This window comes from Zootoca vivipara, chromosome 1 (assembly GCF_963506605.1).
Source record: "Zootoca vivipara chromosome 1, rZooViv1.1, whole genome shotgun sequence".
NCBI lineage: Eukaryota > Metazoa > Chordata > Lepidosauria > Squamata > Lacertidae > Zootoca > Zootoca vivipara.
The window spans coordinates 103111555-103127604 of NC_083276.1; the positions used below are offsets into that span (position 1 = coordinate 103111555).

At 41.5% G+C, this 16050-nt stretch overlaps 1 protein-coding gene across 48 annotated transcripts in view; it reads right to left on the minus strand.

Annotated features, from left to right (window-relative positions):
* The window catches only part of NEB (nebulin), a 165752-nt gene that overhangs the window by 109479 nt on the left and 40223 nt on the right, over positions 1-16050 (minus strand). For all 48 annotated transcript variants that reach the window (XM_060279866.1, XM_060279768.1, XM_035131587.2 and 45 more), the window contains 13 exons: positions 15194-15298; positions 14452-14559; positions 12981-13292; positions 11688-11894; positions 10671-10775; positions 10217-10324; positions 9034-9345; positions 7756-7962; positions 6420-6524; positions 6183-6290; positions 5008-5319; positions 3636-3842; positions 1483-1587 (listed from right to left, as the gene is read on the minus strand). In XM_060279866.1, coding sequence (XP_060135849.1) covers positions 1483-1587; positions 3636-3842; positions 5008-5319; positions 6183-6290; positions 6420-6524; positions 7756-7962; positions 9034-9345; positions 10217-10324; positions 10671-10775; positions 11688-11894; positions 12981-13292; positions 14452-14559; positions 15194-15298 — 2301 coding nt within the window. The remainder of the gene's footprint in view (positions 1-1482; positions 1588-3635; positions 3843-5007; positions 5320-6182; positions 6291-6419; positions 6525-7755; positions 7963-9033; positions 9346-10216; positions 10325-10670; positions 10776-11687; positions 11895-12980; positions 13293-14451; positions 14560-15193; positions 15299-16050) is intronic.

Sequence of the window (16050 nt, forward strand, 5' to 3'; positions counted from 1 at the left end):
TACACCTAAAATTAAATCTCCAGTTCGGGCTAACAGAAAATTTAGTTTCTCTTTATTCATGCTTTCCACCTACCAAGGATCCTGCATATTTCACCTAATGATGGAGCCAGGACTGGGTTAGCAGCCAGATTTTATATTTTTCAAAAATAGGGGGGTCAACCATTGTATGTTTCTTCTTCTCAGCAACCTGCAGTGCTGTATGAAAACTGCATAGCACCTAGCAGAGCCTCGTTTGATTGCCTGCTACCTTATCCCACATTGAACCATAATGTTGTGACTAAGTGACTCCATGGCTTCAACATCAACAAACCATTTCTCTCCCCCTTCTCTCCCTTGCTTTTTTATCATCTGGCACCACCATCCCACAACCTTCTGCTCATCGGATGTTTTAGACTAACATCCAAGTTGTAGTTCAAAACCTCTGAAGGAGTTATGGAGAACATAAATGTTTGTAAACTGCTTTATGACGTTTTGGTTGGCTTAAGAAAGGGATTGCTCCACTGTGGGTTTTGGCATCTTTCTTATGAACCAACATGGCTACCTTTGCTTTTTGTTATTTTTTTTTACCTTGACCACATATCAGAAACGATCTGGAAAAGACTTTAAGAAAGCACTGCTCTGCAATAATGAACCTATCGTATTAGACAATGTTTCTTATGTGGCTCTTGGTGCATCCATTCCTAAGAACTCAAATACATTTTTCATCAATTCCAGTGTATTTCCACATCCATTGTAGTCAAGGACTGGATTTCTGGATCAGCGCATAGTTGTGAGAGTCTCTTCAAGAGGAGCCCAAACTCTTTGGATCTACAAAATTATTGCAAGCCATAATTGACCACCATAATTCTGCTTGCTTTATTTACAAAGGTTCAGTTCCACACCCGGTTACTCCATATATAGGCATAGAAAGGGCAATTCCTGAAGTGATGCCCTGGCTTCACTCACATCGTACCCTCTTTAATGAGCTTCAGATGACAGGATATGCCTTTTCTGTTCACTCAGGCTTTTAGTGAATAGTCATTTGACTTTTATTTTATCTGCAGGCTTCTTTTTACTGTTTGTTCTGCTGTCTCCATTTAGTGGTCTTGTCAACTGTATTTTTTATTATAGTGATTTTACTTTATGTGTTGTTTTTTAAAGTTGTTTGGAAAAATGAAATTAAAGGTGGGCTATAAATACTCTAATAAACTGTGTCAATGGGGAATCATAATGCAGGACTATACCCCGAAGGTAATAGCTCTTTATGCAAGCTAATCACCTCATTAGCAGTTGCTCTGGTTTGCCAGAAGCGGCTTTGTCATGCTGGCCACATGACCTGGAAGCTATACGCCGGCTCCCTCGGCCAACAATGCGAGATGAGCGCGCAACCCCAGAGTCGGTCACGACTGGACCTAATGGTCAGGGGTCCCTTTACCTTTTTATCTTTAGCACTACACGAAAGCAGAATACAACCCCAACGATCTACCTAGCCCTCATACTTACATTGCTGATGTTGAATGCATTGACTTTTGCCAAAATAAGCTCAGGGATATCCGGAGTGATGTTAATCTTGATCTTGTCTGCTTCCCAGTCCTTTTTGTAAAGGTGCTGTAAAGGCAAAGCAAAACTTATATCACCACCTCTAAAAATCACTTACAATTGTTTATTTTCCTCTAATAGGAGATGCATTAGACCCTTTTGCTTTGCTACACATTTGAAAAAGCTGCCACTAAATAAATGTCTAGAATATCTAAAATTAATGGGCCTTGCCCAACTAACAAGGGGATATCAAATATTAATCATACTCAGAGTAGACCCATTAAATCAGTGGATTTAAGTTACTTAAATCCATTGGTTTCACTTGACTTAGCTGAATATCACCCTTGGTTGGGATCCAATTTATATATATATTTAAAAACAACCCTGCTACCTGAATAACTGGAGACACCTTTTTAGATTACAAGTTTTAAAAATCTATTAGCTAACCAATTCTTAATTTTAAAAAATGCACAGGACAATTTTCAGGCTGGTTAAGCCTAGTGTTCCATGTCCTGCCTAAAACTTTAGATTCTGACAGCACAAGCCAGCATAAATCAGGCTTCATTTTGTTTATTGAGTCCTCCCTTAAAGAGATGTTACGGTGAGACCTGGCAACCAAACCCTGTGTTGTGGGTGGGTACGATTGGATAGCCACAATACCCGATTGGTAGGTCCCTCGATGCAGGGCTCAATCAGGCCAATGGGACACTGTCTAAATGGATCGAGGGACCTATATATACCCATGCATGTGACCCAGAGCTTCCGCTTTGGTCTGTGCATCGGAACACCCACCCACCTCTCCCTACTTTTAGGGTCTTGCGCTTGACCTTGCTATACCTCTGTGTGTCGTCTGTCGTTGGACAGGGGCACCGCAGGAATTTTCCCCACTTGGCAGATTGGCTGGTGCCATTTGGGTTTCGCCTGCTGCGTAGCAAATCATCACGACTTGTAAGGTTGCGGATAGGTGATAGGGATGGGGGAACACTCTCGCCATCCCTATGTGAAGGGTATTCCATTAAAGGAATCCAGGGACTCAAATGGTTTGGTCAACCCCTGAGAGGGGGTTGTACCCGTGCCTGAGTCCAGGGGGACATCTGGGTGATGGACATAGCCTGTTCCCAGCTTTCTGCCTATCCGGGTGTTCACCCTAGGCTGACCTATGGTGGTGCCCTGGGTCAGCACTACCTGGAACGGTGCAGGGAGCTAGTCGAACCAGAGCCTATGTAACCACTCACTTGCTGTAATCAATAAAGTTGTGGTGTACATTCTGCCAAAAACCAAAACCAAAATTTGAGTCTTGTCTGAATTTATTTAAGGGGGAGGTTTAAAGGTCTTCACATGCAACTTGTGGAATCACAAAGCAAACAGCAAGCATGTGCAACCTGTTTGTTGATCTGGAGCAACTCTATAAAAAACACAATTCCACGGAAAAATATTATCCAGGGAAACCAAATAATTAGTTAACTATTGCTACTTTTCTGTAACGCCTTGGAACAAGAAGACCAACCAGCAGAGACTCTTTTGTAAATGTTTTGCCTCGTAATGTTGGCAAACCTCCTTTGAAAAGAGACACGTGAAATTTAGGCTTGGGTGTGATCTCACATGACCCAGGGGCATACTGATCTTAGAGTAGGGTAATAGATAAATTCATCTTGTCACGAGGAGAGAAACAGGCACCCTAAACTGCCACATACATAGAGCAGTTTTAGCGTGCGAAAAAATGACACAGAAATCAAAGAAAGGAGAGGTGGTGGAAGAACACAAACCAATTCAACCCTGACCACACCAGTAAGTCTTACTATATCAAAGCAATGTCATTATTAGTAACAACTTGTTGATCAGGAAATATTGTAAAATGAATAATGAAATTGAGGGGGGTGGCCTATAAGTATTACTCCGTAATTTATGCAATATTATAAAATCAGCAAAGTAGGAAAGTTTACCTCCTGCAGAACTGTCCTATCATCATGCATTTATGAATTTTAACTTCTGTGTGTTTCCAGTTCTCGATTAAGTCAACAAGTCACAGATTAGTTGGTGGGGCTAATTTGTTTGTGAAATTGCAGGACAAGTTTCTGCTCAGCAGCCGGTTTCCTGTGCTAGGCTTATTTGCTTACCCCGTCCATGGTCTTTGCGTTTTGTGTAGCCAGGACCATGGGCATAGAATCCATCTTGATAGAATACTTGAATTTGTCTGGATGCTGCCTGTATTTCGTCTCACTGACAATCTCCATGGCTTTCTTGTTCTTCTCGGCTTCTAAAGATCCTAATGGAATCCATCCAACCCCCTTCATGAACTCATCGTAGTCTGCCTTGTACTGGTTCTGGAGACAAAATTAAATTAAACAGGTGAGAAATGTTATATACACTGCTAGTTTATTTTTAATGCAGCAGTGTTTACTTGCAAAAATTGCACGCACTGCCTCAGCAGGAAAAGAAATCTGTCACATTTTGCCGTGGTTTATTTGTACTAATCAGCTAAGTTGTACCTTTTCAGGATAGCGGCTTCATATTTAGCCTGCTTCTTTTGTAAGCACTTCAAAACTTTAAAATGCAAACCAATATTGTGCTGTATTGTTGCTTTCAAAATTATCACCACAAAATTGTTTACATAGCCGTCTTCTTCAGTCTGAGACTACACTGCTATGCATGATTATAGGAACATGTAAACATTTACATTTACTTTTTTAAAAAATATTTTTATTAAATGTTTTCTTGGTTTACAAAAGTACATGCCTTATCTATTTTTTCAGGTTGTACAGTCTTCCTTACAAATCAGTTACACTTGTTGTGAGACATTAGAGTTGAGTCCAGTATAAGGTGGGGGAAGAAGAGGGGGGAGGGGTAGTGTGGTGAGGCTTATATTATTTTGTATAGTATACATGTGGGGTTTTGTGTCAGTGTCAACTGGGTAGGTTCTCTTTCTATTTCCTTATTACATTTCCTTGGTAGTGAGAGGTATTGGGGGGGGCAGGGTGTGGTTGGTGGTCTGTGGTTGGCTGCAGAGGGGCTTGTTTGCATTTGTGAGGGGCATAGCTGCCAAGTTACCCCTTTTTAAAGGGATTTTCCCTTCTGCTGAATAGGCTTCCTCGCGAGAAAAGGGAAAACTTGGCAGCTATGGTGAGGGGGGGGCGGAGTCAGGTAAACTTGTTGGGTCAGGTAAGCCAGATTTATTCATATGCTGTCGGTGAATTCTTGTTGTTGTTTACATTTATAATCTATTTTACATGACATATAGAATATTCCAGGTGCCTAAGCCCCCCCCCCTCACCTTGGACATATGGATTTGGAGGGTTAAATAGTCTAAATCAGGCATCCCCAAACTTCGGCCCTCCAGATGTTTTGGACTACAATTCCCATCTTCCCCAACCACTGGTCCTGTTAGCTAGGGATCGGGGGAGTTGTAGGCCAAAACATCTGGAGGGCCACAGTTTGGGGATGCCTGGTCTAAATCTATCATTCAATGGTTTTTCAAAGTCTTTCACTTACATTACTCTGAATCTGCATCATGTTTTTGGCCAGTTCCAGGTTCATAGCATCAGGCAAAACATTATACGTGTGGATAATATTCCTGTAGTTTGTATCCGTTGCCACTTCCTGGGCTTTCTTGGCTGCAACCACACTGAACATGTCAACTGGGGTGTGGAAACAGGTCTTTGACTTCTCATAGTCCTTCTTGTATTCACGCTCCGACTGCATCTTAGCAACTTGCATGAAGTGCACCAGTTTAGGGTCGTCTTCCAGACTACGGAATCCAATGTGCTTCCCTTTGGCTTGCTCAAAGGCTAGTTTGTATTTGTACTGTAAGCGGAAAGGTGGGGTGGGGGGCAGGGGGAGAGAGAAACTCAGTTAAGACCACCACCTTACTGAACATGGCAAAACAAGCATTTTACATTTCAAATAAGTTTATGAGTTGCTTTTTTTAATTTAAAAAAAACCCTATAATGAAAAGGCTTGGAATCATTATTATGCACAAGGATCCCCAAACAAGCAAACAGGATAGATCTTGTTAGTGGAAGCACTGTGCAAAGACTTTCTGCTTGTGAACAGGGCTTTCCTTCTCCCAGGAAGCTCTGAATAGCATGCAGGAGAGTCATTCCCTCTGGCAAGATTCCCCTGATAGCACAATTACCTTAGCACAACACTGAATTCCTCCCAAAGTGCTAAATTCAAAAACTTTAATTAATCCCCTTGCCCATTTAATAATAAGTGAAACCATCGACCCAAAGGACTTGTATACACTTCAGCCACAATCTAATAAAGTACCCTTAAGCTCTTTAAAATCAGTAAGCCTTATTTTGTATGCACAATTGTGGCCATAATTTAGGGTAGGGATTGCTCTAGAGTAGGGGCCACCATTAATCCCTAGTAAATGATCTCTATCTTTTCTTCATTGCTCTACAACTGTGCTAGAGGTAAGTGCAATGAGTACAAAGAAACATATTCTTGCAGGGTCGTCTTTGAGTAGGTGATTTTCAAAAGCCATGGGCTCCAAACAAAAGCTTATGAAAGCAATAGTATAATAAGAACCATTTCTCAGATTTGCCCAGGTGGACCCAGAGAACATAAGGTATCCAAACATGGGAGGAAGGGCTATTTGAGAATGGTAAGTCTAGGGATAAATCAGTCTTTTCTCATGAAGGCAACGCAAAAATTAAACTTACATCACTTGCAATATCCCTTGAAGCTTTGGCTGCTTTTATTGAGATAGCATCTGACCTCAAATCATAGCCTTTCTTTTTGTCTTCTTCATAGCCAGCCTTGTATAGTTTCTGTTCAAAAAAAAAGGAAGAAGGGAAGATTGGTAAAGGGGAGGTTGTAAATTAAAAACAAAACACACTTCTCATATATTTGGTATACAGAATGGGAGGTAGAATACTCTTTGTCATTGGAAATCTTACATTGCTCATGGTGACTTGGTTGAACCTGGACAAGATTATCTCTGGCGTGTCGGGCATCACGTGAATATCTGTCTTCTCCTTGTTCCATTTTTCATGGTACAGTCTCTGCAGTTCATTAAAAAAAGAGTAGACTTAAAGATGTCACTCTCTGTTTTTACTTTTGCATGTTGTAAATTATCGGGGTTACACATTCTCGGCCATTCATGTGCACTGAATTTTACATATGCCCCTCTGAAATAAGTAGAGATCCTAGGCTAGCCTCCAGAAGAAGTTACATATCAGAGAGGATCACCACCTTGCAGGGATGAGTCCGCAAATCAAAACCCTATCTTCGGTTTACCACATTAGATTAAATTTTCTTACAAAACTCAATAATGTACTCCCACTTAAGTTTTTAACAACAGAGTTTTCTTGTATCCCTAAACCTTCACAAAGGCAAGCATAATTGCTTGATTTTACTCTGGGTTTATGCACCATGGCACAAGACAAGTGAGGAGGGGCTTTTGGTGTGAATCTCACAGCACAATCGCAGGCAGGTCTACTCAGAAGTGAGACCTACTGAGTTCAATGGAACTTATTCCCAGGCAACTGAACACAGGAAGGCAGCATCATACACTTCCAATCCCTGCCATCCACATCCATGAAGACACTGGCCTGTATTGATTCTTTTTTGTCCATGTGGCAGATTTCACGGCAGTGGTACCTTGGTTTACGAACTAAATCCGTTCCGGAAATCCGATCTTAAACCAAAGCGTTCTTAAACCAAGGCGTGCTTTCCCATAGCATTGGGGGACTCAATTTACAAATGGAACACACTCATCAGGAAGCGAAACATGTTCTGCTTCCAAGGCAAAGTTCACAAACCAAAACACCTACCGTACTTCCAGGTCTGCAGCGTTCTTAATCCAAGTTGTCCATAAACTAAGCTGTTATTAAACCAAGGTACCACTGTATTGTGAAACCATCAGTCAACTTGCTGCTGATTACCAGTGTTTCTCCCAGCAGCCAGAGTACATATTTATTTTACTTTAATCATAGTCGATTTTACTTCAATTGTATATAATAAATCAATACATTTAAATGTAATTGCATTTAATTATTTTTTGAATATGCATTGTGCAAAGTTAGTAGTATTTTCTTTTGGTCAATCTACTGTCCAGCAACTTCATCAGGTACACCAAAATCAATCACTTTTACACAAATGACTTAGGTAAGTAGTACTTCATTGGTGAACAACACTGAGAAATCACATCTGTTACTTTGACTCTAAACTCTTGAGACAAAGTTTATATTTCAAAAATGAGCCATATCCCTCTGAGGTTTTTCTTTGCTTTACCTTGTTCATAGTAACGGCATTTTGTTTCGCCAGCACTTGATCCATAGCAGTCATGTCAATAGTATATTTCAGCTTGTCTGGGTGCTGGCGATATTTCTTTTCGCTAATGATTTCGGAGGCCTTCTTTGCCTTCTCCACTTCCAGAGACTGGATCGGCACCCAGCCTACTCCTCTCAGCCAGCTATTGAAATCTGCTTTGTAAAGATTCTTCAAAGGAAGGAAATAAAGGGAAATAATTTGAAGTGGAATAGATCTGTTTCAACCTTCACAATACCCCAAAGCAATGAATTTACCCTGGTGCCAGATTGTGAGCTTAAACTGCATTGGTAGATGGTTGTGTACATAGGAGCCAACTGCTAGGGGCAGCCCCCTGCCCCAATAGAATATTTGTGGGGGCCTGCCCTCCCCAAAGTTGATGGGTATTGTCATTCAAATGGTGTGCATTGCAATCAGTTATGTGGGGTGAGGCTTACATGAGCCCCCCCTCCCATATTTTACTCAATTTGGCCCCCTTGGTTATGTGTATACAGATAAGATGTGTTTGAGTGTAAGGTAAGAATTGGTAAGATAGATGTGTTTGAGTGAGATAAGACGTGTTTGAGTGAGGTTTGTGTCTGGATAATTGTGTCTGAATGAGGGTCTGTGTGTGACAGAGGAGAGGGGAGAGAGAAGAGACTGGGTTTCCTCCACCCACTTTTGACTTTGGCTTTTCCGTTTTGGTCCTCGGATCCACACCCACTGCTAGTTATGCACTACTCCCTCCATCCACCTCAAAGGAATGGGATGTGAGCCCATCTCTACTGCTCCATCTTTTATTGAAGTCCATTAATCCCAACAGGTTAATTTTTGGCTTGTGTGGGAAATATTATTTCTAAAAGTGTGACGAAAGCAGAGGATACCCAATCCCAAGGTTAGGTTAATCAGCCTTATCTGAACCCGGACAGAAACTCAGAACAGATGCAGCAGGACAAAAGGTCCAGCAGAGCATCCTCTCTTAAGACTTCCCAAGCTGCTAACAACCTCCACAACCTTGTTATCACCATGGGATTGCTTTATTACATATTTTAATTATGGTGGTTCATATTTTAATGATTTAATGGGAATCTCTTATGGCTTATGCTTTTACTGCATATTTTAATTATGAATGTCTATATTTTAATTGGTATAACTGGTGTTTATACTTGTAAACCACTTAGAAACCCATCTTGGCAATCAAGTGGTATATAAATTAATTAAGATATCAAGAACAAACAACAACTACATCTTGAGAATACATACATCACTCTGGATCTGCATCATATTTCTTGACCGTTCCACACTGATGTTATCGGGCAAAAGGGTGTAATTATGCAGAGATGTTCTATAGTTTGTTTCGGTGATCACTTCCTGGGCCTTTTTAGCAGCTACCACACTGAACATGTCCATGGGCAAGTTATACTTGGTCTTGCTGCTTTCGTAGTCCTTCTTGTATTCACGTTCCGACTGAAGTTTGGCCACATTCATATAATGGACCAACTTAGGATCGTCTTGCAGGCTGCGGAACCCAACTTGCTTTCCTTTATCTTTCTCATATGATTCCTTGTACTTGTACTAGGGGGAAATCATGTCAAAGGAACAAAAATTAAACGGGCAGACATTCATTCTGCACACTGGAAAAAACAACAACAGTAGAACAACAGTAGATATTTGTTATTCTATTGTTGTCTCCACCCTTACTATTATGCTCTGGCCTTCACACCCTTTCCAACATTTTAAAAGTAATTTTAAATTTGTGAATATTTAATTATTTTTACCTAAGTCCAGAACACTATATTTTCCACTTTCTTGGTCCCCTCATGTCCTGCTTTCCCTTCCCTTCCCTCTAAGCCTCCTACCCTCTTTCTCTTTGGAGGTATTGGAGGTGGCAGATAATGACAGTCCCTAGTGCTTTTATTTTGAAAGAGAAATACTGTCCAATCTCCCAGATTTCACAGAAAAAGGCCTAAAGTTGTCTGAGGAATTATCACAATTAGTCACCATAGATGACCCAAGAAAAAATTATAAGCAGAACCTGGATGGTGCCTTGGTCTCCCTTGTCCCACCCCCAAAAGGAGTTTGTCTCTTTCTGCTTGAAATTTCTCAAACGAATAATGAATTGATTAGTAATCCCCCCCCCCTACTGATGTAGATGCATTCCTGGGAATAACGGTAAACAAAGAAAAAATTGATTCTGCTGAACAAATAATATCCAATTAACTTTATTAAATGTTCGAAGGCATAGTTTTGAGGTGGTCCATCAGCATTGCATGCGTACGACCCCAGGTTAAATCCTTGACACATCTCAGGTGGCAGGGCTAGACAGGCGGGGAATACCTTGCATCCTAAAGGGTGTCATTTACTAGGCAGGCAAATAAACTGACTCAGTCAAAAGCAGCTTTATATGTTCAAGACAGTTCTGAATGTTTATCTAGATTCAACTTACGTCACTGGCAATGTTTCGCGAAGCTTTTGCAGCAATGATAGGAATGGCATCAGGCTTCAGATCATACCCTTTGGCAATTAATTTCTTATAGTCCGCTTTGTAAGAATGCTTAAAAAGAAGAATGAATATTCATAGTAAGAAGAATCCTAGCGGCACAATCAAAGGGCAATATTATTCTAGTATGCTGAGCAAAAACATCCATGTGGGTTTCTGACATTATTAAGGGTGATCCACAAGGTATGTGTATACAGCAAACACAATGATATAATTTTTTAAAATAAAATAAAAAAGGGTCGGCAGCTTCACTCCAAAACAGAACCCCCAACCATTACTGCTACCGAGACACAAGTGTTCAGCTAATAGAGGGGAGGGGGGATGTGTAAGGCTAATAAGACTAAGACACACAATTCACTTTCTGAAAGATCAGTTTGATTTCTGCTTATTGAATACTCACATCACTTATATTGTAGGCATTGACTTTTGCTTGAATAAACTCAGGAACATCTGGATCCAAGTGGTAGTTGTGCTTAGCTTTCTCACCCTCCAGCTTGTACGTTATCTAAAAGGAAAACAGCACATGCATCATTTCATTGGATTGGTGCACGGTACCTCATTGTAGATTTGGGATGGATGGACCTGTCAACTTCAGTTCTCTCAGCTTCTGCAGGCTGTGGTTAGCCAAATGGGCAATACGAGATAACCTTGGCAGGAATGCCTTGAAGTTAAGACACTGAACTGCAACCACGATGAACATTTACTGTGAACGCTTTCTATCTCAGCAACACTACAGTGGTACCTTGGTTCTCAAACTTAATCCGTTCCAGAAGTCAGTTCCAAAATGAAAGCATTCCAAAACCAAGGCATGCTTTCCCATAGAAAGTAATGCAAAACAAATTAATCCATTCCAGACTTTTAAAAGCAACAGCAATTTAACATGAATTTTACTATCTAACTAGACCATTGATGCATGAAATAAAATAATCAATGCACTATACTATGAAATAAATAAGACAGTATTGTAGATGATAAAAATGAAAAAAAAAATCCTGCACTGATGATAGTCATTGTTTGGATGGGGAGCTTTTATCCCTTTCCACAGTCACACAATCAATCAATCAGGAGCTGAACTGTGTTCCACATAGTAAAAAACAAATTAACCGAAAAAGCCTCAAAAAGAAAAACGCAAAATAAATAGCAAAAACAAAAGCACCAAACTTAATCCATTCCGGAAGTCCGTTTGACTTCTGAAATGTTCGAAAACCAAGGCACAGCTTCTGATTTGTGCAGGTGCCCCAGAAACAATAGCCAACAACTGCATTGGACGTTCAGCTTCCGAAAAACGTTTGGAAACCGGAACATTTACTTCCGGGTTTTCGGAGTTTGAGAACCAAGGCGTTTGAGAACCAATGTACCACTGTATTCGTTGATGGCTGCAATAGGGACTTAAAATATTGCAGTGGCATGAACTTACATTACTTAGCTGTTTGGTGTTGTGTTGAGCCAAAACCATCGGCATTGCATCCATTAAGCTTGTGAACTTGAATTTGTCTGGGGGCTGGCGGTACTTCCTTTCATTTAATGCGTCTCCTGCCTTTCTAACTTTTTCTACATCCAGAGAACCTAGAGGACTCCACCCAATTCCTTTGAACCAGCTGTTATAGTCTTGCTTGTAAATGTTCTGTGGGTAAAAAGAAGGAGCAATTCAAAAGACAGGCATTGAGGGGATAACATTTTAAAAGCACCAGAAATACACAGCAGTTTCATTTCTTTCTAGAATAAATACATTCCACCTGACTAGATACATCTGTATCTACCAGGACAAATAAAATGGTTTAGGTGGTTGCAGACTAACTACATATATGCCACTCCTGAAGTAGGCTACTTGTTACACATACTGCAATATTTCAATGCCATTTTTCTAAAGTTTTATTTGAAAACACCTCTCCCACCCAAATTCTACCCATTCACTAATCAAAAAGCATTCTTTTATTTGTTCTAAAGTGGGGAAAATGTCTCCAGGAAATTTAGCCTCCCCACCCCCTTGCTGCCCAATCAACTTGAAGTCCTTGCTTTAATTAGCTCATTCTGCATTGTCCATATGTTTGCATGCCAAGGCCCCATGACCCCCTCACCCTGATATAGTAACATAACTAGACAGGACAAGTGTAAGGTAACAATTGGTCAAATAGGCCACAACTGTCTTGATTACAGATGTGAAGGTTTTGGCTTAGGCATTGGGTATACCATTTTACTGCAACCCATTTGCTGGAGGTGTATTCTAGGGTCAACCCAAACTTGGGGGGCCCTATGACCTACAGGGATCCCTGTCTGAGGAGTGCTATGGCCCTAGCCCAGGCATAGGCAAACTCGGCCCTCCAGATGTTTTGAGACTACAATTCCCATCATCACTGACCACTGGTCCTGTTAGCTAGGGATGATGGGAGTTGTAGCCCCAAAACATCTGGAGGGCAGAGTTTGTCTATGCCTGCCCTAGCCCCTGCCTGGGTGTCCGGACAGAAGCAGCTCCTCCCAGATCCCTTTAACAGGATATCCTTTCCCATGGAGGGGCAGGCAGAGGCTATGTCCTCCCCTCCATCCAAGATTAAGGCTTACCCAATGCTTACTGCCACTTAAGCCAATAGGCTCACCAGCACAGCCTTCACACCTGCAACCAACCCTTTAATCCCTCCATCACATCATTCAACCAAGATGTCGAAATACTGCAATGAAATGTGACATTTTTTTTTAAAAAAGTAATACTTACATCACTCTGAATTTGCATCATGTTCCTTGTCAGTTCAACATTCATGGCATCTGGCAGGTAGGTATAACGATGGAGCAGGTGTTTGTAGTGAGTATTAGAGGCGATATCCTGAGCCTGCTTGGCAGCTTGGATGCTGACCATCTCCACAGGTGTGTGATAGCAAGTCTTGCTCTTCTCATAGTCTTTCTTATACTCCCGTTCAGACTGCATCTTTGCCACGTGCATAGAATGGACAAGCTTAGGGTCATCTTGCAGGCTTCTGAAACCAACATGTTTCCCTCTTGCTTTTTCATAGGCTTCTTTGTATTTGTACTAGAGACCCAGTGGGAGAGAGAGAGAGAGAGAGAGAAGTTGTGTGTGGATATCCAGACTCAAAGCACCCATTTTTATACAAGCAATGAAAGAACTATCCCCTAGGTGAGACATCAAGTACTTCCCCAATAGGAACTCTTCTAAAATGGAGTCGCCTATGGGAAAGAGCCCGTACAAATGACTGAGGTCAGTGGGGAGACGAGTAATGGAATATTGTTGTGAATTATTGAGCGGGGATAGGGGAAGTAGGTTGTATGCTGAGACCCTTTCAATTCCTGGGCTCCCTTTCTAATTCTTCCAGGGGAGCTTCCAGGGGAGGTGACAGTGTGGGAAATGGACATTAAGGTGACATAGGAAGTGGCTCAGCACCAGAGGGCAAATGGGTGGGCCCCTTCCCTCAACTGGCTGGTAGTTAGAAAGACAAAGAGATGAGAGTTGAGTGATCTGAGCTAGAAGCCAGAAGAAAAAGCTGAAGACTAGGAAGCCAGAGAGACAGAATAATGTTTCATTTCTGTTTGAATCCAAGGCTGTTGCACTGAGAGAAGCAAGGCTTTCTTGGGGTGTTAATGCTGTGAACCTCCCTGCTACACCTCATTCTGAAGGAAACACAAACCCTGGATAAGGATCTGGAACCCCTGGAATCTTGCACCACCCAAATATATTTAGTAAAAATTTATCCATATTCTCTCTAGGCTCACAGCCTTCTCAAAAAAAAAATCTCTGGGCTGTGTTCAGTTCTTATACAATCACCCATTCAGTTTTACTAGTAAAAGCAATACCTTGGTTTAAGAACAGCTTAGTTTATGAACAACTTGGATTAGAATGCTGCAAACCCGGAAGTAGGTGTTTTGGTTTGTGAACTTTGCCTTGGAATAAGAACATGTTCTGCTTCCTGTTGAGTGTGTTCCATTCAGTGGGGAAGGGGAATTCATAGCAGAAGGCAGTTGGTTCGCAATAGAGCAAGGGAAGGAGGAGCAGATGATGCCCCATTGAAACACAGGGAGGTTGAGTGAGTAAGGAGCTGCTAAACCTGGTGATCCAATGTGGTGAGGGAAGGTGTTTGAAGGGATGTTGCACACAGGGAATATTCAGAGGATGGCAGCATCCCCCAAACTCACTTTGGTAACTTGCACAAGACTTAGCAGATGTGGGTACTTACATCACTAGCAATGTTTCTTGAAGCCTTGGCCAGAGTAATTGGAATCGCATCACCTGATACGCTGTGTCCTTTGGCTATCAGTTCATGATAGCCATGTTTATAATAGCTCTGGGAAGGGAAAAAATGATATTCACATATTTAGCAAGTAGTTCAAGCAACTACTGATCAATAACTCAGAATCTACCGTCACAGAAAGCAAGGAATATCAACTTTTAGGCTGCAACTCCTATGAAGAATGACTAGGGAATAAGTTACATGAAAACCCGTGGACAGCGGTGGTGAGAGAGGCTGTACATTCTCAACACTGTTAAAACAACCCCATTGGCCATGTCTCCTCCCAGGTAACATCTAAACATTCAACTGAACATGTGAAAGATGTCCATAGGCACACAAGGACTTCCATGCACTCCAGAACCCTGAGCAATCAAACGTCAGGAACTCAAAAGCCTATCAGGAAACCTGCCAAAGGCAGCTAGTTGAATCCCACCAACTTTAAACTGTAGTCGTTCATCGTGATGGGTGCATATCCCATGCTGCCATGACATTCGCTGTCTGACCCCATTCCCTTATTACACCATGCAGCTAGGAGTAGCTTTAATCAAAATGTTATCGCCACATTATTATAGCCACATGGTTTCTATTATATCAGAATGAATTTTTGAACATCTAAATCTGCATTTGTTTACCAAAAGCATGAATGAAAGACATCTCTCTCTTTTTAATTAAAAAAAAAGTGACTTACATCACTGATGTTGGCTGCGTTGTATTTAGCCTGGATGAACTGAGGGGCATCTGAAGGCAAGTGGTATTTGTGCTTGACTTCTTCTCCGGAAGTTTTGTATAGTATCTACAAACAAAAGGAATGGGATAATAATAAACTCATCTGTTCCCAAGGAAAATGTCCCACAGAATACAATGAGATGGCTAAATGTCTTAGACTGCAAGGCCACACACACTGTGGGCTGCATTGAAAAAGCATAGGACTCAGCTTCCAAATAAACAGTCATAGGATCAGGCAGTAAACTTTGTCCTTAATAGTGGCTGGAAACTAAAAGTGTCTATCTGCTCATGCAACAAGATGCCCTTCAGGAGGGCCGGATTTAGGTCTGATGAGGCCCTAAGCTACTGAAGGTAATGGGGCCCTTTATATGTCCAGCTGTCCTTTGTCAACAACAAATTGTCGCTGTTTTTTGTGTTGAATATACGCTATATGGTAATTTATGGACCTAATAGGTATGTAGGTTTTATTTTATTTGTTTTTTATCTCATATTTTGGAAATGTACATCCAGTTGTTTTTTTCCTTTAAATTTTTTTTGGGGGGGGGGCCAAGAGAGTGGGGCCCTAATCTATAGCTTGTTTAGCGTACTGTATACGTAAATCTGGCACTGCCCTTCATGGGAAAACCTACCAGGGGCAGGAGATGCATGCCAGGAGTAGGCAGGGCCAGAGGCAAGAGTGGGTGGGGCACTGGGAGTGACTCTTACTTTTGTAAACAGTAGGCTACACCCCAGGCACACAGAAACCAGTTTTTCTGCATCCCCATCTCTGCATCCAGGCAAACAAGATACATCACCACAGTTCAATGGCACATTCCAGTC